Source organism: Lepisosteus oculatus, chromosome 10 (assembly GCF_040954835.1).
Source record: "Lepisosteus oculatus isolate fLepOcu1 chromosome 10, fLepOcu1.hap2, whole genome shotgun sequence".
Classification (NCBI taxonomy): Eukaryota; Metazoa; Chordata; class Actinopteri; order Semionotiformes; family Lepisosteidae; genus Lepisosteus; species Lepisosteus oculatus.
In genome coordinates this window covers 19,578,230-19,602,841 of record NC_090705.1, presented here as the reverse complement: position 1 = coordinate 19,602,841, position 24,612 = coordinate 19,578,230, and the positions used below count along the sequence as shown (strand labels likewise).

Below are 24,612 nucleotides of genomic sequence, written 5' to 3'. Positions count from 1 at the left end.
GAAAACAGCATAGTGATTTCATTGATGGTTTAACTGTAACAATAAGAAATTGGGACAGTAATCTCAGGGGGTTTCTGAGGTACTAGCAATCGATCAGTCCGAACAAAAGTGATATACACCCATGGATTGCAAGAATATCATTTTATTAATAGAATACCAATATTCAAAATAAACATACTGTATGTGTGTCAGTCTGCTGTGCTACAAATGGCTGATCAACAGCTCATTGATTTCAAAAGATACTAATCAAAACACGATTCAAATAAATGTTTTATGATTCTGTTTACATGGGTCTTTCCGCCTGGCAGTCACATTCAGCTTTGTTTGTTCCAGTTGGGGTTCAGACAGCAATGGTTAATGTCACGTGATTATGTAGCTGTCTTGTTGCCAGAGTTAAATAGAGCATCACAACTGTGGAAACAGTAACATCATAGCATAATGGGTGGTGAAATGTCTGTGACGTCATTGGGTGTAGTGGTCTTCACACAGGGTAGGTTTCGCGCTGGTGAATTCCTCTGGCAGTGGATTTATGACAGGTGACCTCCAGCCAGGGTTTATCTCCTTCCTCTTTTGGAGTAGCAATCTAAAAGGTTTTGATATGGGCCATTCATTAAAAGAGGTGTCACAATGAGTCCAATTTATGATGTCCTGGTTTGTGTTACCAAGACACACAACCTTAATTGTCAGTGATCTTCTGTTCAAGGCAAGTTAATACTAATATAATAATAAAACATTTTCTGAACACTGAATTCTAAGCGGAAAGAAACTGGATAGTAAGGATAGAATAGCTGGAGAAAATGCACTTTGTAGTCTCATCATGAGACCTGAACCCTGTATTCCCCAACAGGAAGAAACACACAACAGGCAGTGATATGCAATCCAAATTAAGCGCATTAATATAGAATACTTTAAAAGTAAAATACTAGTCGGGTCTGCCCACAGACCCCCAAAATACTGAGGAGATTATAGCCAACCATAGCAATAAATACAGACTTTACAAAATTCCTTAATAACCAAGGAGCCATTGAACAAGCAAATAATCAGCTTTAAACCACAGTGTTTACGTAGCACAAAGTGGCTAGTGTGGGATTCATCGTTTTACACCTCTGAAATTACTTTAAGAATGGATTAATCCTGTAGTAATCACCAAGGCAACAAGTAAACAATCTATTTTAAAGTGCATTTTCTAAATGCTAATCTTCTTTTGCAACCAAAAATACAGCCTTCTCAGCATCTACATGCCACTGGGGTTATGTGGTACATGTATGTACAACGACTGCCTGTATTTTCAGAAACAAAAGTAGTTTTATTTAGTATATTTTTAATAGTGTCTGTTTTTTTAGTGTTACTAGATCATATTATATTTGTTCTACAAAGATTTGGGCAGCAAATTTGAGTATGAAACCAAAGTATAATAATAATCATCATCATCATTTTCATTTGAGAATATATCCCAGACAGGGCACCACAAATATATTTTCTTTTTTGTTTTAATTTTTTTAATGTTCAGAGATTGCAGGCGATTATAATTGAAATTAACCGTATTGGGGTTCTATCAGATTCTAAAGTTTATAATGAGGATTGCAATTCTCCTTTTTTCTCATTGCAGAGCTGTAGATATTTATATTTATTGATATTAAATAATGATATTTTTTCTCTTTGGAATCTGTTTAGCCTGTAGGGAAACTGATTTCCCCACTCAGGATTAGAATTATTGCTGGTGTAGTGCTGGTGCGCAAGACCTCTGCTTGATGTTAACAGCTGATCTGTAGCTGGGGGGTGGGCATCTCCACCGCAGAAAAGAGAGACACCTTCTCTTTTTACAACACAAAGATAGAAAAGACAGAGCTGCATCAGACTGTTGAGCTTCTGTGAGGTTAACTATGGTGAGTCTCTTCGTTGTTTCTGTTTTCTACATGACAGGGGCCTGAGATGCTATCAAAAGCAATGCAAATGTTTTAAAGTCAGCTGATTACTTGTTGGTGTTTGCACATTTTAAGAGTGTTTGCTGACCGCTGTTGACAGAACAGAATGAAACAATCTGCTTTCTGTTCTTGCCATTGCTGTCGATAGGGGTACTCTGCCCCCTGCATCAGCCATCTGAGCCAGGGTATATGTATTGCAATAAGGTCAGGAGGCGATTTTTACTTTAAAACAGTGTAACAACGAAACAACATTATAGTACATGCAAAGGCTTTCACAGCACACCATCGCACAAATCTCTTCCATCATTATCATAAACTCGCTTACCAAAAAATGTTCAGTTCTTGAATAGAAAAACCTGTTTCAAATGTTTTAATGTTTCAGATTTGTGTTACCCTACATTAGTATTAGTCTCTGTTCATGCCTGTTCACAATGAGAGGATTTTAACAGTGACCCAAGTCAGAATCGATACAAATGTTGTTTAGTACTGAGGACTAGTCCACAACGCGCAGAAAATAGAATGAATACAAGTAGCAACTGCTCGATCTCAGGCTGGACAAGTTTAAGAACTCTAAAGAAATCTAAAGATGGAGTCCCACTGGTGTTATGTAGCCTACCCCTCTGTCCCTGATGGGGTGATTCTTCTGATTTCTACTTCTGATCTTAAACACTTTTTTCAAAATGTGGGCGCTGGCGGACTGCCCAGTCAAACTGCACGTGCAAGGTTCAGAAATGGTAAAGTTAATGTTTTAAGGAACTGCTGTTGACAGATAGAAAAATAATTGATATTAAAGAACTTTGCAGATCACAATGTCAGTCATAGGTCATTAACAACTGTATAAGACTTGCAGTTGCACAGAAGTATAAAAACGTGGTTTAAAGGACATGTTAACCATTAACAAGAAAATACTCTTTGACCTTACATAGATAGCTGACTAAGCCCAAAAAATCTAGGCTTAAGGATTTCAGACAAGACAGCAGCACTGCAAGGTGTTTGTTTGACAAGACGCTCGGAGCCACACGGTAAGAGTTAAATCCAGGAGTTGTGGTGAAAAAATTAGCAGATCCAACAGAATTATATTGAAATAACTGAGCTAAAATTATGCTCAAAGAGCTTTTTATGATCCAATTATACATTACAATAAGAAACGAGAAAGACATTGCCTTACCAGATCATGCATCCATTTTCTATTTGCTTTTTTCAAATCACAGTAAGGGTTGTGGGGGAGAAAGAGTTCATCCTGGATTCACTCTGGATGGGACACTAGTCCATCACAGGGCACACACAGACACAAACACTCTCACATGGGTCCAATTTTCCCAGAAGCCTATCACAATGTTTGACATCTGAGATCATTCATGCAAGTGGTTTATGTAAGAAGGAAAAACTGAAAGATATAACAAAATGTATACAGTACATACTCATTTCATACTACAAAAGTATTGTGCATACAGATCAAGGAGGATTCCCGTATTATGGAATTTCTATTTGAACCCAGAGGGACCCTGGCACGTGGATGTGTTGAGCTGCGGAGGGAATGGGCTTACGAGTGTTATAACCCCGGCCATTGGTTTAGCGATTTAAAATGCCAAATAACATCTTCAGCATCTATTGAGGTAGCATCCAGAGATACTTCAGCTGCAATAAAAAGAACAAAACACGGGCTGTGTCCGATATTGTGAGCTGGTACTCCTCTCCTCCTCTCTGTATCCCATTGCTTGGCTTGTGTACCATAGCAGCTGCCTGTATCGCACAGCAGGACTGTGTCTGAGGCCCGAGTCAGGCTGTCAGTTTGGTCTGAGGATCTTTATTATGTTTTTTGTTAATGTCTTTTTATGTTAGCTGTTATCTAAATACAATAACACCTCAGTCATTCCTAAGTTTGTACACTCTCAAGACTGGGACAGAGGAGGAAATGGTTATAAGCAGGGGTGATGTTAACAAGAGGGATGAATTAAAGAGTCCAACCGAGCAATCTAAATTAATATGGGAGCACTGCTTTGTTCAGCAAATGTACAAGTCAGAAATTTGCTGCTGTTTTTTGTGTTACTACTGCACTGTTTGGAACAGTGACATGAAACTCATCATGACCTAGACTAAAGGCTGACTGCTATGTTTTTCAATTATCATTGGTTGACTAGTAACTGAGTTAAGATAAGATCACTTTATTAGCCACATACAATGTCTTGCATTAGGAATTTTTCTTTTCACATACCCCAGCTTGCTCTCCATGAGACACACAGATGGGGAGAGAGAAGCTTGGGGTCAGAGCGCAGGGTCAACCATTTATACAGCACCCCTGGAGTAGTTGGGGTTAAGGGCCCAACAGAGTAGAATTCCTCTGCCAGCCATGGGATTTGAACCGGCAACCTTCCAACCACAGCTGCAGATCCTTGGTCCAAGTGCCACCTGGTATCAGCTAATAGGGCAAACTCAGAAGAATGAATATCCCTTGTCTAGGAGAGATAGGCCATACAATTAGTGTTTAGATTTGTCTGTTAATGTCTGATATAGTATGTGCTCTGTAAAACAAGGTTACTGATCAAAGCTGAATTACTTTTCAAGCATATAGCTTGAAGCAGATTCTTTAGCTTTGAAAATGTTCTCAAAATTCAACATTATTTTAATTTCTGGAATGACAAACACCCAAGCATCATGAAAGCATCATGGAGAGAAATTGTGGCTTAACCCACTTGGCTGAGGGTTGGCCCCCTGGCCATAGGACAAGGAGGCCAGGACCCCCATGCAGGGTGACCAAGGAGTAGCTGCAGGGGTGGAGGTAGGATGCAAGAGACATGAAAGCGAGAGAGATAGGGATCTTGTAGGCATTTATACCGTTTGGGAGAGGAATGGATTGTCAGGAACGATTGCTAATTACTTATAGATGAGTCTGATTGAGCTTGGTTGTTGTCACCCCTCCCGAACTTTTGTTATAAACTCCATATTGTTTGAAATGTGTTGGTTGAAATTAGTTTCAATCATTTCCAACAATTTGTAAAGAAACTATGCATTTTATTTTCCAATGCATATTTGTGTGCGGATGACACATTTAAACATTTGAAATCTTTCAATTCAGTCTTTTTGTCCTGCTACAAAGTCATAGTATCCCTCAGGTAGCACATCTGGCCCAGTACCAAGATAAGATTAGTCAGTTTGAAATTGCCACTGTTATGTTAAAGGAGCCAATTTAACTCGAGGCTGAAACCTAGAAAAAAACTGGTAGAGCAAGAAACTCAAGTTTAAATTTGTACCTTTGTTTGTTATTGGTTAAAGGAAAGCAGGTAAATGTTAGCACACCCTTCCCACAGCACAGCTACAGCTCATTACTATTCTCTTTTCATCTGGTAAGATATGTGCTTTGTGCTTCTCCAGAAGGTGAGTACAGTTCCTGTTTGGACCTGTTTCCAGCAAGCATTTCATACTAAGTAAGCCAATTGTCACAATTCTGTCTGCATAAAAGAACAATGGAGTTAAAGCACTGAGATTGTTTTTATTAGTTAATTTATTAGTGCTTGTGAAATTGTGAAGTGCTTTCTGATAAACGATTTGCACCTTTGTGACCAAAATTGTGGCCTTATTTTTGAGTTTCGTGCTTACTCAGAGTGAAAAATGATGGTCATGGAATGTTTTCAGCACTGTTACTAACTAATTTTGCACAGATAAATCTCTTAGGAAATTCCTTCCTAACCACATTTATTATGTTTTATTTTTTCTTTCACAGACCAAATTCCTTTTCTACATGTTTATGATGCAAATGGCCTGTGAGGTCACTCCATCAGTTCTGGATCCTTTATTTCAGTATATTGATGGGAACCAAGACAAATATGTGCAGGTATGAATTCTACAGTGAAAGAAAGTGAATCTGAATTCCTCCCGAATTCTTGAAGTTTGCATGCTATGGGTTTTTGTCTGTTTGCCTCAGAAATGGTGGAGTCATTGCTGATGTGCTAAAGTGAGTTTTGAGATTCCTGTGTTTCTTTTCAACAAGGGGAGACACAATGGAAATAGTAGAACCCTCTCCTTTACACTGAATCACATCCATCTTATTTAAAGTGGGCCAGACAGTCCTACTGTATAATCATTGTTCTCCTGGATCCATTGACATCACTCCCAACACAATCCCTGGGAGCCCTACTCATGCTAAGGGTGTGCAACCTCCATTACCTGAGGTCTATGCTTCTCCTACAATATGTACAGCATGATAATCTTTCAATTAACAATGGCTTCACTCACAAAATCAGTAATGTGGCCCACATTATAACCCTTTGCTTTAGTTACTGTAAGGTGGAGGGTAAGCTGGCAGACCTTGTAGTCCTCAGGGTCCAGCTCTGCTTCTCCCTGTCATTCAGAATGATTGACTGCAGCCAATGAGTTAAGTGAGGCTATAGTATATGTCTGTTTATGGCAGTTGTGGTTTGGATAATATGTCTTTGGGGGGGGGGGCAGTGGCTCTGTTTCAAAAGGTTTTATTGTGAAACCATCTCACCTGCACTGTTTAAATAATTACATGCAAATTAGCTGTTTTTTTCCTGCTGTGTTTGCGTCACAGAGGCTAAAGAAGTGGGTGGCAATCGAGAGTGAATCCAGTAATTCTCAGTCCTGGAAGGAAGTGGAAAAGATGCTGAATGTGACTGCTGGCCAGATCCGAGACCTGGGAGGAAGTGTGGAGCTTGCCAGCGTGGGAAGTCAGGAGGTAGCGGTCTGATTTCTAGTTGCTTTCAGTTTTTGTTCTTCAAATCTAGTGAATTAAAAAGGAGAATGTGTTCAATTATATAGATTTTTGCAAATATCCAGACAGATGCTAGGGCTCTCAGAAAATCCACTTCCACAATCAAGTCACTTTATAAGGTAACGGAATGAATGTGTATCTCTCCTTGAACCACTGTATTGTACAATAAGTTAATGTTAAAGGGTTGGTTAGTGAACCAAGACTATGTCATTTCCCAAGTCCCTGCAGATGTCAGTCTAACATTTAAACCTAACTTATTTAATCGTGTCTTCATATTTATCTGTCTGAGGTTCATGCAAAGGTTTTTGCAAATAAGGAAACCATCACAATTTTCAAATTGTAGCTGCATTGCATTGATTTTGACTTGCATTAGCCCACTCTGGATGAATTGGTGCAGTCTGCTGTTGGTATGTTATGGCAACAAGTGAAAGAGATCAATCTGCCAGGTTGATCTGGACTCCCAGGGGACAACAGATTCTAAAACTGGGAGGGGGTGGATGACACTCTCCTGTAAATAGATTAAAATCTAAAGTTCCGTCATGAAAGCAGAGCCTGTCTTTCTCTATAGATGCCCAGTGGAGAATCTATCCCGCTGCCCCCTGTGATCTTGGCTGAGTTCAAGAAGGACCCGACCAAACCCACCCTCTGTGTTTATGGACATGTGGACGTGCAGCCTGCCAAGAAGGAGGACGGCTGGGTTACTGACCCCTACAATCTGACAGAAGTCAACGGTCAGCCTGGGTTCAACTTGCTTCCTTACAGCTCTTGTTTCAAAACACATCTTCAGTCAGAACAGTGTGAATAGGAAGTGTTCTTCAAGTTCTTCAAGTGGAATCTTGGTGTTTTCCAATTAAAATAGCAGCTCCTTGTGACACTAAATAAAAATGGTAGAGTACACACCATGGAGCTCAAACCTGTCAGTAGCCTTTCTATAACCCGCTGCCTAGCTGTTATGTAACATATTTTTCAAGGAAGCAACATGATAAAGGTGTATTGATAATAAACTGAGGGACAATACATGACTACAAAGACCTCAGCTTAAGAAGCTGCTCTTGAATCTCTGGATAGTAGATTTGGATCTGTAAAACTGACCTGACCTACGACAGAAGACTGTGATTAAAACAGGCTAATTAGCTGCCTCCAGGTTCTCAACTGATTGCGACAGATTGAAAGTGTTCTTGTCCAGTACAATCCCTACTCACTTTTTTGAGCTCCACATCAACGAACTGTTGCTGTTGGAGTTTTGTATGTATATATAATGAAGACACGTTGCATTTTGCTAGGTTTGTACCTTTTAATGTGAATTTCAGGCTTTTTCTCCTAGTGGAAGGTGTTACATACAGTACTGTGTTAGAGGAAGTGGAAGATTAAGTAAATGCTGCAGTTTTCCATGTCACTGGTTTTGGTTTCGCTGCTTTATCTGCATGGCCTGTGAAAGCGTGGCTAGGGATGACACATTGATTTGCTCCCCATAGGGAACCTGTATGGACGAGGAGCAACAGACAACAAGGGGCCAGTCCTCGCTTGGCTTCATGCAGTGGAGACCTACCAGGCACTGAAACAGGTAGCTCACGTGTGCTTGTGGATGAGGAGATCCATTTCTGCGGGTGTAGCCAGCCTCAGGTGACATGTTTCCTCACCCCACAGGAAATCCCAGTGAACATCAAGTTCATAATCGAGGGGATGGAAGAAGTGGGATCAGATGGCTTGGAGACATTGATTAGGCAGCGGAATGAGAGCTTTTTCTCTGACGTGGATTACATTGTCATCTCAGACAATGTCTGGGTGAGCCGGAAGCCTGCCCTCACATATGGCACCAGAGGGAACTGCTACTTTTGTGTTGAGGTAAACACTGTTTTTCTTGCTTTTATGATATTTGCTCACCATGCCAACTCCATGCCTGGTCATGGATTTTGAATTTTGTCTGCCACTTTGCCTCGCTTTTCCTAGCCGCACACAATGGAAATTACAGTATGTGATGTAGTGTGTCAAGGGATAACATACTGTAGTGCCCACGTGGGGCGGTTAACAGCTGCTCCATCCCCTTTGGCCATGCGTGCACAAGGCAGGCTGGGTACAGTCCCTGAGGGGCGGGACTTGGGGGAACCAGACTTATAACCAGTATATAAGGGGGTGGGGGCTGTCAGGCGGGCTCTTCCCTCCCGTGTCTGTGTTAGTGTAGGTGCAGCGCTGTAACCCCCTGTCCAGGTGTGTGTACCTTTCCCCGGTTCTGGTTAATAAATGTGTTGTCCAACCCCCTTTCCTGATTCCTACACCTGCTCCATTCTGTACTAAACCCTGTGGTCATAACAATACTATCCAGGGGTTCACTTCTCCCCTTCCAGCTGCTAATGACAGTGAACTAATTTGATCCTTTCCTACAATACCATTTTGTGTAGAGTAGAGTGTAGAGTTGTGCTGAAAACAGATTATTTAAACTGGTCATAGTTACAGACAACAGCAGACAGCACCCAAAACCCAGGCGAACTCAAAGGCTGCTGTGTTTCTGCCCCCACCACCTCAGAGGCAGAAGGAAATGCAGTATGAATGGATGAGAGCTCACAATCCATCTTGCTGGGGACCCTGGGAACTTATCTTAAATCATAAGACATATTCTTTTTATGAATTAAAGATCTCAAGCTCATTCATGGAGACACAGAGTGTCTTCTTCTTTTTGTCGTTTCAAATCTGAAAATACGAGCTCCCCGAGACACACCTGCTCCTTTAATTTGGAAAAGAGAGCAGGCACAGTAAATAAATATTTTTTCCACCATTCTTAACCTCAGCTGAGTTCTATGCTTTTCACTGTTTCGTTGTTTTAGCTGTGGTGTCTTTCCCTGATGACTTCATTATTACTTTTTGTTGGCCTCATTATTTTAGTCTTTCTTTCCCAGCTGCAGTTTGATTCCAGCTGGGAACTGTAAGCAAAGTTAAACATTGATGACAGGTTTCAAGCTCCTGTGCATGTGCTGAAACATTGAATAACTACCCATGTTTCATTGTTGGAGTCATTGATCGCTGCCAATGAACGTCAATGCCAAAACCTTTGATGCAAGGTTTCATGGATAACAGCCAGTGCAGAGTGTTCCTATGATAGACTTTGAAGTTACTGACCAATACTTTAGGTTGTTACCCTTATTTTAACAGATTCCACAGGAATGACCTGGGATCTGGGAGTTGTGTCTGCAATTCCCTAGATAGATAGATACTTTATTGATCCCATGAGGGAAATTGCAGTGCAACAGCAGCTTAACACACACAACACAGCCACAGTGTAACAAATTATATAATAATAGTACAATACATACAATACAATACAATACAATACAAGAGTTACTCAAAGTCCGGACACACAAGAACAAACTAGAACAGAACAGTACACAGAAAAATCGTATCACACATCTGAATATAAATATAGATGTAACTATAGATATACTGTAAATATAAATGTATTGCACAGGTCACTGGCATATATTGCACAAAAAATGGTTGTAAACTGGAAAAAGAAAAAGAAAAAGAAAGAGAACAGATGTAGCAGTAGATGTGTAGATGCGTTTAGTCCAGAAACAGGTCACTGTCGATGTTGCCTCTCCCAAGACGCAAGGTTGTACAGTCTTATGGCAGAAGGCAAGAATGACCTCCTGTAGCGCTCCCTGTCCCACCGTGGATGAATCAGTCTATTGCTGAACGTGCTCTTCATTCCTGCAAGTCTGTCATAGAGGGGATGGGAGGTTGTCCATGATGGCCTCTAGTTTGGACATCATTCTCCTCTCAGCCACTACCTCCAAGGGGTCCAGGTCAGACCCAATGACAGAGCTTGTTCTCCTGATGAGCTTGTTCAGCCTTTTAGAATCCACTGCTCTCATCCAAGAGCCCCAGCACACCACTGCATAGAAAATGGCACTCGCTACCACCGACTGATAGAACATGTGTAGCATCTTACTACACACATTGAAGGACCTGAGCCTCCTCAAGAAGTAAAGTCGGCTCTGTCCCTTCTTATAGATGGCCTCGATGTTCTTAGACCATTCCAGTCTATCGTCAATGTGCACTCCCAGGTACTTGTACGAGTCCACCATCTCCACGCCACTCCCATGGATGTAGACAGGAGTAGGTTTGACCTTTTTCCTCCTGAAATCTACCACCAGTTCCTTTGTCTTTGTTACATTCAGTTCCAAGTGGTTCACCCCACACCACTCCACAAAGCTGCTGACCAGTCCTCTGTACTCCTCCTCCTGCTCACCCTTGATACATCCCACAATTGCAGAGTCATCTGAGAACTTCTGCAGGTGGCAAGACTTTGAGTTGTACTTAAAGTCCGAAGTATAGAGGGTGAAGAGGAATGGAGAAAGAACTGACCCTTGAGGTGCCCCTGTGTTACTCACTACCTGTTCAGACACACAGTTCTGAAGTCTCACAGACTGTGGTCTGCCTGTCAGGTAGTCAGTGATCCACGAGGTCGTGGAGGCATCGACTTGCATCTCCTCCAGCTTCCTCCTTAGAAGTAAGGGCTGGATGGTATTGAAGGCACTGGAGAAGTCGAAAAACATGATCCTTACAGTGTTGCCAGCCCTGTCCAGGTGTGAGTAGGCCCTTTGCAGCATGTAGATGATCGCATCCTCCACACCAACACTGGGCTGGTAGGCAAACTGCAGTGATGAGCTGACCAGCCCCTCCAGTCTCTTCATGACGTGAGAAGTCAGTGCAACTGGTCTGTAGTCGTTGAGGACAGAGGGGCGCCCTTTCTTTGGTACCTGACCGGGCATGATGTCTTCCAGAGCACCGGGACTCTCTCCAAGTGCAGGCTCAGGTTGAACAGTCGCTGGAGCACTCCGCTCAGCTGATCAGCACAGGCCCTCAGAACTCTGGGACAGATGTTATCTGGTCCTGTGGCCTTACCCTGGTGCAGCCTCTTCAGCTCCTTCTTCACCTGGTCAGCTGTGATGGTCAGCCTGGCCTGGGGGATGGTGCTCATAGTGCTTTCAGTGCTGCAGGTGTTAATGGCGGAGGTGTTGGAGAGTGGCAGTTGTGGGGGATGGGTGGCTGAGTAGCTGTCGGGGGTTGTAGCTGTAGCCGGCCATGTTTGTGGGGGGATGGAGGAGGTGTTGGGCAGTCGCAGCTGTGAAGGGTTAGGGAGCGTGTGGCTGTGGGGGGATGGGTGTTGCGCCACAGAGGACCCAGAATCAAACCTGTTAAAGAACTGGTTCAACTCGTTGGCCATCTCCAGGTTCCCTTCTGTTGCACCCCCAGCCTGTTTGAAGCCAGTGATCTCTCTCATGCTGCTCCATACATCTTTTTCATTGTAAACATTGTCATTTTTTTAAGCAATGGTACTTGATGTTATTTTGTATTTTTGTAGAAAACATATAGAGCATAACAGTAAGGAATAACCATATCTCCGTTGCTTACCGGGTAAAAAACATGACAGTTTAATTCATGTACATTCGAAAACAGGGAAGAACAGTGCTGTATTAAAAGGCTACATGTTATATCTTATATACTGTATAGATAACACAGGTCACTCACCTGGGGTACTTGCTGCTGCCTAATTTGATGAAAGATAACAAATGATCAAATACAGTAACTATTGGTCTTCGCCCAACCCCACAGTTTTGTACTGTGCTCACTACTGCCTCTCTGTGATCGCACTGCTCTGCTCTGTTTCAGGTTGAGGGGCCCAAGCTGGATCTGCACTCTGGGGTGTTTGGAGGATCTGTCCATGAACCCATGACAGATTTGATAGCTCTGCTTGGTAAGATATAACATGTAGCCTTTTTATACAGCACTGTTCTTCCCTGTTTTCGAATGTCCATGAATTAAACTGTCATGTTTTTTACCCAGTAAGCAACGGAGATATGGTTATTCCTTACTGTTATGCTTCTTGTATGTTTTCTGCAAAAATACAAAATAACATCAAGTACCATTGCTTAAAAAAACGACAATGTTTACAATGAAAAAGATCAAACCAAAACATAAATTATGAATGCCACAGTAACAGTTCTAATGCAATGAAGTGTGTTTCTACAGATTGTGTTCCAGTGAAACCAAATAACCAAGCGTGAAACAACTTGTTCTTTTTCATGAGTCCTGCAGGCTAGCGCCTCACACTGTGCAATCCAGTGTGTAAAGGGCCATCTTTCTCACACAGGTGTGGTCTGATGCTTATTTTCATTCATGTAGAGAATACCTGAGCAGGCAGGCCTGTTTTATACTCCTTTCATATTAAAAAAGGATAAGCAGTACATCCAGAGGGATGGATGGCTAATATCAATCAAATTTGGCCATTTTCACACTGGGGGTTGCCTTTCACAAGTTGGCTCATCTGCCTTTGTGACCCTACTGAAAGCTTGCCAGTTCTAGGATTTGAACATTTTCCCATCTCTGGAAGATCTTCTCTGGTGAGCTACAGTACTTATTCTGAGTCAACAGCAAATGTTTTAATATCTTGTCTCACGCCTCTGGGGATTATGACACACTGGGGTACTACAGGGTTTGTTCAACTACACCTGGGCCCATTTTGATGATGAAAAAGTCTGTTTCTTTAATTTAGTGATAACCAGAAGGAGTCTCTTCAATGTTTCTGTCTGAGACAGGTAAAAAGGTCCTGGAAGAAATTGATATACAGAGAAGTTTTATCACAACATGCTCAAAACACTGAGGGTCTTATGGACTTTTTGTTTAACTCTTAACCCCCAGCTAGACAAACTTCAAGGATATTTCATGACCTGTGCTTGCTGAGGCTCTCAGTTTAGTCTCCATCTTGATATTTCTAAGAAAGTGCAGCTATAAACATGTGGCATTCTTCATAAATTTACCTTTTTAAATGCTCACAAGGAAAGTGTTTGCCCTTTACTCCATGTAACAGCATTTGACCTGTTAAAATCTTAAAATATTACTTTGGGTTAAAGCTTTCTAGTGGATAAAATGTGAAACTGCATCTGATTTTCAATACAACTGTGTTCGACCTTCTTCCCTTGCAGTGTTTTGTGTTTGTTTGCATTTTGCCTGTTACCATTCCAGGCAGCCTCATCGAGCCCAGTGGTAGAATCCTGATACCTGGCATCAATGAGGCTGTGGCTTCTCTAACAGAGGAGGAGAAGAAGCTGTACAAGGGTATTGAGTTTGACCTGGAGGAGCAAAAGAAGGATATGGGCATTCCAAGATTCCTACATGACAGCAAGGTAATAATAATAATAATAATAATAATAATAATAATTTTTAGTATGATGGTTGTCTGTCATGTCTGACGATGACGGTTGTACTTTGTCCAGCTCATGTTTGGAAGATGAGCTAAAAGAAGAAACCTGGGCGGGAGAGGTTTTTTTTTTTAGTGGGAAAGCCGTTGTACTGGGGCTGTCCCACTCTCTCAACCTCAGAAGCTTGGGTCCAGTAGTACAAGTAGTCGTCACTTCCTTGGTTGCAGTGAATGGCCATGATACCTTTCTGTGTCTCGTCATGCCCTTTGCTTTGCAACAGTATAGTGTCCCATCACGCTATACTGGGGCATTAGGACCCATATAGAGACCACAGGGTGAACACCCCCTGCCGGCCCCACTAACACCTCTTCCAGCAGTAACCTTAGTTTTTCCCAGTAGGGCTCCCATTCAGGTACTGAGCAGGCTCACACCTGCTTAGATGTAGTGGTTTGCCAGTTGTGAGCTGCAGGGTGATATTTTTTGGCCAGGATTTCCCTGCAGAGCTCCAGAGAGCTGGAGCACAGTAAGGTTGCGTTTACACACTCCTGTGATCCAAACTTGGCACCTCACGGGGGGGGGAGTGGGTTCAAGGGCCTAGTCCCTTAGGACAGGACATTCACCTACTGCAAAAATGTAAACTTTGGCAAGCAATCTGGAGACTAAAAAAAGTAAACATCATTAACTCCTTTTTCCTCCCTGGAACATGGTTTTAAACTTCAGAATATAGAGAGTGAAAGTGAAATTCACATTGTTTTTTTGTTGGAACTTTGAACAGCTGCAGAATCATATTCATTTTACAGGGCTGAAAATGCTCGTGGTTTGTCGTTTTTGGCTGAGCTGCAGCACACCACATGTTTGTGTACAGCAGGAAAACATGGTTACCATTCTTTACACTTTGCCACCTGCTACAAACACTGCAAAATGCCTGTCTCTGCAGGAAGGAATGGAAAAGCCTTTTCCCCCCAATCAACATTACTAAACGTGTTATCCATCTCTCGGAAAGGGATGAAGTAATGCAGTTTAAGGACACTGATACGCTGTGTGCGTAACGATGCTGTTGCCAAAAAATGAGAAGATGATGGATCCTATGCGAAGAAACTGATGATCTCACGCGTAGAGCGAGAGAGAGAGAGAGCAAAAAGTGTACGAAGAAGAAGCCAGGAGTACTTAGCCAAATCGAGGGATCATGAATCGTAGTGAAGGTTCAGACACTAGCCGAAAAGCTGGAGGATCAGTAATATACATTACAATAGTTTCTCGTAAAAAAAAAGGCGAGAGTCAGGAACTCCTCTCGGTGTAACCAATACTAAGCGTTGTGCTGATTGTAGTGAGCCCTTAAGTGTACTGAGAGACGGGAGGCGTGATGCATAGTGAGAGGAGTGATTGGAAGATTAGTGAATGCGTTGACGTTCGCGGAAATTGGAAAAAGCAGGTGTCTGTCTGCGGTCGTGGGAATGTGTCGGGGTTTGCGGGAAGGACCTGGTGTTAGATTATGTGTGGTCGTGACAGTCTGCACATATACTGTGGCTTGGGCAGTAAAGAAACATTTCAATCTAAAAGTGAAAAAAAAAACAGCAGAGGAAAAGAATAGTACAAAACCTGCTAATAATAATATTTTTGAGTAGTTGACTGTTAACTCTCCGTATGTAACTGCAAGACAAACGCAAGGGTTAAAATTACGGTTTAAATTTTAAATCAAATTAAATCAATAATGGGCCCCATTCAAATATTCATGATTATTTACTACTTAACACAATTAATATGATTCACCTGCTTGGTCTCATTCAATTACGTTTTTTTAAACAGTAGCTCCAGTTCCATTTGTTCACATATAACTGATTACTTTGCAACTACTGTTCTCTGAGTGATGCAGTCCTGCAGGGTTTAAAATTCCCTTCAAATGACCACAGTCATGTCCACTGTCTAAAGTAAGTAATTGGCTGTTAGATTTTACACTGTAATAACGAGAAGCACACCCTGGGCACTCCTGATGCTTTAGCTAGGCTTCGCTGATCTGTTTCCAGGAGAAGGTATCGCTCTCCTCTTCAGCACTTGGACCCGCAGGGATACCAGAATTCGCAGCTCAGTTCAGTGTAGTTTTGAAATAGTTTTGATTATTGCAAAAGGTCCTCTTAAGAGCCACGCATCGACACCATTGGAAACCTCTAAATTTCTAGGCGCTTTTTTATACCCTAGACACTGCCATGATCATCATACTGTTGTTACTATCTATGCTGTGTTAGGAAAAAGCAATTCAGAATGGATATCCTTGCATACCTCATAAAAGTTCAGCTATCAGATGTTGCTTGGGGGCCCTGGTTGGCCTAGAAAATGTCCTGTCACTGCCAGGGTAACAAAACAAGTCTGCTGTTTGCCGTTTTAAACTTGAAGGAACTATGTCAAACTGAATTCTACACACCACTGAATGGAAGGAGATGATGGAGAGTGTGTGAGACAGTACTTCCCACAGCAATCATCGCAGAGAGCTTGCAAGAGATTAATAGCACTTCTTAGCATGCTAAGCGTCATACAGAAAAAGGAAAATGCTATGCTAGAATTCACCTTTATTCACATTTCAGGAAGAAATACTTATGTCTCGCTGGCGCTATCCATCCCTGTCAATCCATGGAATTGAGGGAGATTTTTCTGACCCTGGATTAAAGACTGTTATTCCCAGGAAGGTCATTGGAAAATTCTCCATCCGTCAAGTTCCCAATATGGACCCACCAGTGGTGGAGAGGCAGGTATGGATCTCTTGACCCTTGATTTGTTTTGTCCTAATTGAAATATATGGAAAAAAAAATAACTGGGATGTAAATGGTCACACACAATGGTGTTGGTGGCTCTGGTTTAATGTTTTAAGTATATTCTTAGATTTTTCACTGTCAAAATTTTAAGAGGCAGTGGAAAAACAGTTGATACTCCATAAGGTTCCGCTTTGTTTTCACAATAGTGATTTTTTGAGAAACTGTGAGAAAAACATTAGATTTTCTTCACATTAGGTACTGTAGAAGTATGTTGGTTGTTACAGTATCTGCCGTCAATACTTAATGGTTCTTGTAACCCAAACCCTCCACTGGCCTGAAATGCACTCTCACTTAAATACCATTTTTACAGCATTTTTCACCTCAATGAAAATTTGCCTAAAGAACATACAGTATTGAAAGACATCCAGTTCTCAATTTTTCAATGGTTTTGATTGTTTTAGACTCATAAGTCTTGTTTTGAGGAACATTTTCACATATGATTACTGGAGGGCTTCAGAGACACATTGCAGATTTTCTCTGTTGAATCCCCACCAAGGGATAGCATTCCCACACGACATAGACATTTTTGAAGCTCAGTGCTGGATTTGGGGTCCTTGGCGAACTTTATGGCGAGTGGTAATTTGCTCCTATCTGATTTTTTTTTTCCTGAAGACTATTGGCTGCTTATATTGTATATTGCACCATTCAGTAGCTCTAATCCAAAACTGAGTTAGATAAAACATTGCAAGAATACCTGTTCTACTGGGTTAACTCTCTTAATTTTGTCATATAATGTGCAAATCGATGTATGCATGTATATGTTTGGTTGATCAATGAGTTTAAACAGACACATTGATCAATAAATTATTTTACTGTAAGATTTGCCATTTTTTGCGCCATTCCTTTTTCCTTCAGGCATGACAAACGTCCCAATGCCTGCTGATGAGAAGTAGCACATAACATAATGCTGTCGCCAACATGCTTGACAGTAGGGATGGTGTCGACTGAGGGATACACTGGTTGGGCACACCAGACATATAACACTCTGCATTTAGACCTAAATGTTCCAGTTTTGTCTGATCTGATCGCACAACCCTTTGACACATATTGCAATATCACATAAATCATTTGTTGCAAACTCCATGAAGGATCTGAGATACTTTTATCTAATAATGGCTCTGTCATACAGTCCAGGTGCCCTGTGGACATTTTACCTCCCATCTCAGTCATTGACTCAGTACAGTGTACAATTTGAACTCTTTGAAATCCACCTCATAGCAGTATCCCTAACCAGTTTCCTGCTTACCTCAGTTTGGAGAGAACAGCCTGATCTAGGCAGTGTCTGGCTGGTATGATGTACATTATACTACATGATGATGGACTTTACTGTATTCAAAGGAATGGTCAGTGTCTTTGAATGCTTTCTACTCTTTCCCTGACCTGTGCCTTTCTACAACCTCATCCCTCAGTTGTTTTGAAAACACCTAGACAGGTCTGTTCATCCTGAAATCACATCAACCACTATTATTGCACACAGGGGCCATTCAACTAATTGTGTGACTTGTGAAAGTAATTTTGTGCACCTGAAATAATTTAAGGGATGCCATAGAAAAAGGGGGTGAATACATTTCTTTGCAGTTTTTTCTGACATTTAACTTTTTTTCCACTAAAGGTTTTCAGTTCTCATTCTGTTCATGATTGCTCTGTCCCAGGTGAAGGAATATCTCCAGGGTATATTTGACAAGCACAAGAGCCCCAACAAGCTGAAGATAACCATGATTGTCGGAGCCAGACCTTGGGTGGCTGACCTAATGGACCCTCAATATGTTGCAGGAAGAAGAGCGATTAAAACTGGTTGATCAGATCTAATATTTTGCTTTTGTTGTCTAGTAATTCTAAAATGTTGCTCATCGTGTTCCTTATAGGCATTCAATATACGGCATCTACTCAGGAAAGCATGTATTTCATATTTCCACTGGGGCTGGTGGTTTATTTAAAGCATGACCGCATAGTGCACACTAGGAATATTTGACATAATAATCTAATTAAGTACTAATTTTCATCTAACAAGCTTAATTCTGAATTTACAAATTAAGATCTTTTGATTTATATGCCAGTTTCTTAGATCAGAGTGTCCCAGGGTACAGCCTTATGGTCATCCAATCTATTTCAAACTCCTTGTTACTGGCTTTCTGATGGCTCTATCACTTCACAACTTTGGATATTGTGATCACATTATGCTAGATTCCCGTAGGTCTAATTCTCATGTTAGTGGGCATGGTGGAACTATATCACCACAATGGAAAACAGCATCTTGACGTTTAGTCTGAAACTGATGTCTTCTGCCCCCAGTGTTCAGAGTGGATCCTGACATGATAAGGGAGGGGTCCACCATACCAATTGCACAGACGTTCCAGGAGGTGACAGGGAAGAGTGTGATGATGCTGCCCATCGGGGGCAACGATGATGCAGAACACTCCCAGAATGAGAAGATCAGCAGGTGAACTTGCTGCATTCCCGTCACCACCAATACCTTCAAAGGATGGCACTTCTGTTCATATTAGTAGCTGATCCAAATCTACATCTGCGATTCCTCTTACAAGTCTCAGTGTGCTCGGTCATTACAGCAGCCTAGACTCTTGGTAAATCCCGAGGGAATGTGGTGTCTGAAAATGGCATTTCCATACCCTAAAACTAAATTATTTTGACTTATGAGGAATTTACATACAAATATGATTTTTTTTTTCAGATTTGTGTTCTGAAGCATAAAATTCAAGTGATTCTAAAAAGAAAAGTCACAAAAGATGCTAAAAAGTTTGGGAAACTTCAACATATTATAAAATCCCATGACCTAAGTACTGTATGTACCTTTACACTTCAGTATAAGCCAAATTGATTATGAATAATTAACGTCTGTATATACATTTTTATTAATAAGATGAAATAGTTAATTAATAATGACCTAATTGATACATAGAAAATATTGCATTATTAGTAATTTATCACAAGAACTTTCATTTTCTGTCTGATGTCTTTAGCATAAAACAGTGTCCAAGTTTCAAATCAGACTTGTCAGAACATAGGCATACTGATGATACTCTTTCTTAATGATTTCTTCTTTCTTGCTCCATTCCCGTAAAGAGCAAAGCATTAGGGCTCTATGCACCAGTTGTGCTCTTTTACCCTTCTCAGTTTCTGTTAGTTTAATGCATTTTTCCCCGCAGGTTCAACTACATACAAGGGACAAAGCTTTTTGCTGCCTATTTTTATGAGCTGTCTCAACTGAAACACTGAAGATTGTTCAACTTAACGAAATGGCCAGAGTATTCCTGTTTTCCTGTGATTTACACTTTCTGGACTCGCCACGCACATGCTCAGGAGTGAGAAGAACGCCTTCTTCCAGCTGAAAAGCTGTGATGTGCTCCAGGCTTCAGTCATTGAGCCTGTATACACATGCAACACGTTTACCTGGCATTGTACAACTCTCTTTTCTATCTTTCTGGCTTGTATGACCAAAGAAAATGGAATATGGCCACTGTTTTGGTCATTCAGTTTTTTTGTTGGTTTTCCATACTCATTCACAGTGGTCACGGCCCTCATGTGCTTTGTAATTCTTCTTGCTGGTGTCTAAACAATTTGAGTGTACTGTAACCCTGCAGTTGCCCATAATGTGTGTTTTTTCTGTACATACTGCAATGGATGTGTCCTACAATTTGATTGACCTATCACTTCATGTTATGAAGTCAATTGATTTGCTGTCAGTGAGTTCAAATAAACAGTGCTTTAATCCTATTTTAAGCTAATGTTTGTATTTGTTTTAGTGTCAAACACAGAAGTGCTCTGCTTGCATGCTCCACTGTTGTTTAATATTTATTTTATTAGCATTTACAGCAGCAGCTTTACCACCTTCTAGCCTGTAGTTATGATAATTTAGAAGCTAATTCACAGCTGGACTTGTTGTGGATGATCCTGATATGTGATAGTGTGGCCAAGATCACTTGCATAATACCCATAATGCTGATGTATAGTTCCACCTTCTCTGGTGGTGGAGGGGATCCCCATTACCTGTGAAGTGCTTTGAGTGGAGTGTCCAGAAAAGCACTATTTAAGTGTAAGCAATTATTATTATTATTATTATTAATTCTCTAGTTTAGTAAACACTTGCAGCATCCCATTCACTTTACACCCACCATTCTTCCCTGAAAGACTGGTCACATTTACTCCCTCTATAAAGCCTTTTTATGACACAAGTGCTACTCTCCTGGTTTCAAAGCCTGCCGGGTTGGAAGGTCTCTGAGGTTATACATACTAGAGGCTGCCCCTCTCCACTCCCTGTTCAGCTGCAAATTAAGGCTTGAGGCTGTCAGTTGCATTTGTCAGCTGTGTTTCAGACAGAAGTTTCAAACCTGTGCCCCAAGTATGGTGAGCAGGGACACTGTTCTAGTTGCTAATGATGCCTTAAAATAACAATAATATGAATAATAATAATAATGTCTGTTCTGTCTAATTACACTCAGGCTTTCCTAAAGTTTCCCTTTAATTCAATAAGTGAATCAGTTTCTAACTCCTCCTTCATGATCTGTAGTGTAGTGGAGTTACTGGTACAGAATGAAGAAGGCTCCACGGCCGAAACGTCGTGTTCTCTTTCTTCTTTTTTTCAGCATGGAATAAACCTATTACTTGTTCCTTTACTGGTACAGAATGGCTGCTTTTGGTGGCAACAGTACTTACTGTATCTTCAAGGCTGTTAATGTAAAGGCCTTTGTCTCCCTCTAGTGTTTGCGGCTAAGAACACCAGTAAACACGTTAGCTCTTGTAGTCAGGCTAAAGTTGTTCTCCTGGAAATTCATGTCTTTACTCCTATTTTTGCATGTACAATGACTTTTTCTTAAACAACTTAAGGGAAGAAGCCAGGATGATTTGAGTTTGTAGTACAATCCAAACACTACAAATTATTTTGTCAGTATTTCAACTTACTTCCATCAAACCTATGAGTGTCTCATACGTTAAATGGAACTTTATTGTCTGCATTTATTCAGTTTTGACTAAAACTCCCAAAGTCCACAGATTTACTATTTCTGTCTCTAAATATATCATAGTTTGACTTTCCTTAATCTTAAAATTACTGCCCCTAACAGGCCAGAAACAATATGTGCTAAATATTGCTTCCACATTGCAACCTTACAGGTGCGTAGCCAAAGTCATAGCCCAGTGTATCAGCACTCAGTACAATACTGTCAGTCAGGGAATCCCTGTCACCACAGGTTTGCAGTGTAGCTTAGAATATCACAGGTAACCTCTCTGGTCCTGCCTGATATTCACACCGACTTGTTTCCCGGGCAACCAGTCTATGACCTTGCTTTATGAGAGCTAACAGGGGCTGGAATCCTGTGCCATGAGATGGAAGAGGTGCACAAATGAGCTGGGACAGACTGTAGTCGTGCAAGATGTTCAATGTGAATGGCATCATTGTTCCAGCACTAAAAGGCCCAGCACTTTTTGCACTCGAATGACCAAATGACCGTAGGCTGTTGATGCCTAAACTGTCCCAAACCTACTTTCCAGGTCTCCATTTCTGCATCCCAAAATATTTTTTTATCAATCTTTTTGAATTATTTAAAATTTGAGTTGCAACAGTTCTTGGTTACATGATTCATGTTGGTTTCAGCTTTTTGAGATGTGAAACAGACCCCCTGGTTTGTTTACACGTGCATTTGCACTTTTATTATCCATCATTTTGATGTCCCGTGAATAGGACAGAAGTCATTTAGGATAGGATGTTCCAGTGACCTTTTCTTGTGACGCTCCATGATGTAGCATCAATTCTTTAGTGCACAGTGGCTTGGGAGCCCAAATGTCTTCAAGGTCTGCTTTGGCTCCTGTTTTGGACCTTTTATTAGTGAAGGAAGGGCATACAGGACCAATACTCAGGTCCTCTTTATGCACTCAAGTGAACAACTCTTGATAGTGTGCTGTTCACCCACAAGGTCTCCATCCTTCCTCGTACCCAGTGAAACTGGGACAGGCTTGAGGTACCATGTTTCCTGCAGTGTGAGAGAATAGTTATATCCCAGATGGTGACTTCTGAAGAGTGTTGAATATGACATAAATCATAGCAAATAAGATTTCCAAGACTGGCATTATACTGTATAAGGCTACTGCTGACTTTAAAGGCAGTGAATGGGCCTCAGGAATGACTGATTTGTTGCCTTGGGTTTTATGAATAAACGCTTAGAAGTGCCGAGGAAGTCTTGATGTCAAGCAGCAGGTGTGTCTGTTGGGTAGCTCTTGTTTTGCAGATGACAGGGAGCGTTTGAGCAGAGATTGTGGGGCACTTTCATCTTTATAGGCCAGAAAGACGAAAAAGAAATTATATGCTTTGAACTGTTCTCAGCTGCTTAAACTGGAAAGTGGGATTTTGTTGCTGAAGGCTCGCTGCTTCATTATACATTTCACATGGGTTTGGTTGTAAATGTGTTTGTATTTAGTACACATTACCACTTTACTAACGGAGTGGTATTTAGACCAAGACGTTATCCTCAGCACATCCATTTATACTGTACAAATGTGTACAGTTTACTTAGCAAATGTTTCCACACAGAATTAATGCTTTCATGTCATTTTAATAGTTTAAACCAATTTTATACACAAAGGGTCAGGTCTGACATTTATGCTTTTAAAAACACTGATTCAATACCTTGTGGCACAGTGGTTAATGATGCTGCCTTGCTGTGCTGGCCTACTTGGTCCAATTCTGGACTGTTGTTGGTGCTATTTGTATGTTCTCCATGTCTGCGTGTGGGTTTTCGCCAGGTATTCCTGTTTCCTCTCACAGTACAAAGATATACTGGGAGGTGAACTGGCCTCTGGAAAAACTGGCCCTGGTGGGAATGTGTGTCTGTGTGTGACCTGTGACAGAATGACATCCCATCCGGGATGTATCGTGCATTTTGCCTATTGCTTACTGGGATAGGCTCCAGTTCCCCCATGACCTAAACTGGAGGAAGTGGTAAGAAAATGGATGGATGGATCATAATGTAGATCAGCGTTTTACTTGTATTTAGCTTGAAGCAACCTACTAAAATCAGTAAACGTAACTGAACTAAATTACCTTTTTAACACTGGGAGGCAAAGGGTCCCTGTTCTTTTAAATGTTATGGAGGGTCTGGGAAAGATGCTAAATATGTCAAGAATTAAATAATGGCAGATGAGCTTTAAGCTTTTAAGCATACCATTCCAGACGTCATCAACAATGATTAATTTGTACAATTAGAGTAAAGTAAACAATGGAATGAAAATAATGAAAAAATGAATTCATCATCTTCTGGGCTTGTCGGCCTATCGGACGTATCAATTAAGGCAGTTAGGCTAATCCATCTTCAGATGGTGAAAAATGTCCCAGTACCCTGTGATTTATCGCTGGCCATCAATTAAATAGCGTCCAAGGATTTCAGCCAGCAGGGGTTGCTGTGGTGCCACACGGGAAGCCTGGAGTTATATTGTGGCCCAGAAGAGTGAGTCTGACACCTCACTCCACTCTGCCCGATTTTGAGAAAAGGAAAACAATTTCTTTGTGTCTGACATTCAGCTTTCAGCACACAAACGAAATGCCGTAACTCTGCTGCTTATCATTCACAGTGGGAAAGGCATGGGGGCAGAGGTCACACTGATGGAGAGGGTGATGGGTTAGGTGAGAGGATACATTGTGTTTAAATTGGTGCTTCAGCTGTATAACAGTCTAACACATAGGGCCAGCTCTTTGGCCAGAGGATAACTTCAGATCTATGATCCCTCTGTACTGCTTCATTCCATATTCGAAATGTTTGTTTTCACTTTCAGTCAATTATCCTGTTTCCTGAGTCTCAGGAAGGCACTGATTTGTATCTGTTTCTCAATTTTCTCATGTATTTTAAATGCAAAATCCAATGTATGGTATATTTTCAAAATTGTGATTTCTAAAGGAGTTACAAAAGTCTTTAACAAGTTTAATGGTCTGTTTCACCTTGCTATAGGGT

The 24,612-nt window shown here is 41.2% G+C and overlaps 1 protein-coding gene across 3 annotated transcripts; it reads left to right on the top strand.

The window, feature by feature from the left end:
- Window positions 1–1,735: 1,735 nt before the first annotated feature.
- LOC102694234 (beta-Ala-His dipeptidase-like) lies at window positions 1,736–20,389 on the top strand. 3 transcript variants are annotated; one of them, XM_015357169.2, is made up of 12 exons: window positions 1,736–1,886; window positions 5,647–5,757; window positions 6,475–6,618; window positions 7,223–7,385; window positions 8,130–8,218; window positions 8,302–8,499; window positions 12,322–12,406; window positions 13,675–13,835; window positions 16,430–16,594; window positions 18,310–18,451; window positions 18,950–19,097; window positions 19,822–20,389. In XM_015357169.2, the coding sequence occupies exons 1-12, from the start codon at window positions 1,884–1,886 to the stop codon at window positions 19,889–19,891; spliced, it is 1,479 nt and encodes a 492-aa protein (XP_015212655.1). In that variant the 5' UTR covers window positions 1,736–1,883; the 3' UTR covers window positions 19,892–20,389. The 3 variants fall into 3 exon arrangements, with proteins under 3 accessions (XP_015212655.1, XP_015212656.1, XP_006635735.2); XM_015357170.2 differs by lacking the exon at window positions 1,736–1,886 and adding an exon at window positions 2,855–2,947; XM_006635672.3 differs by lacking the exon at window positions 1,736–1,886 and adding an exon at window positions 5,219–5,300.
- Window positions 20,390–24,612: the final 4,223 nt, after the last annotated feature.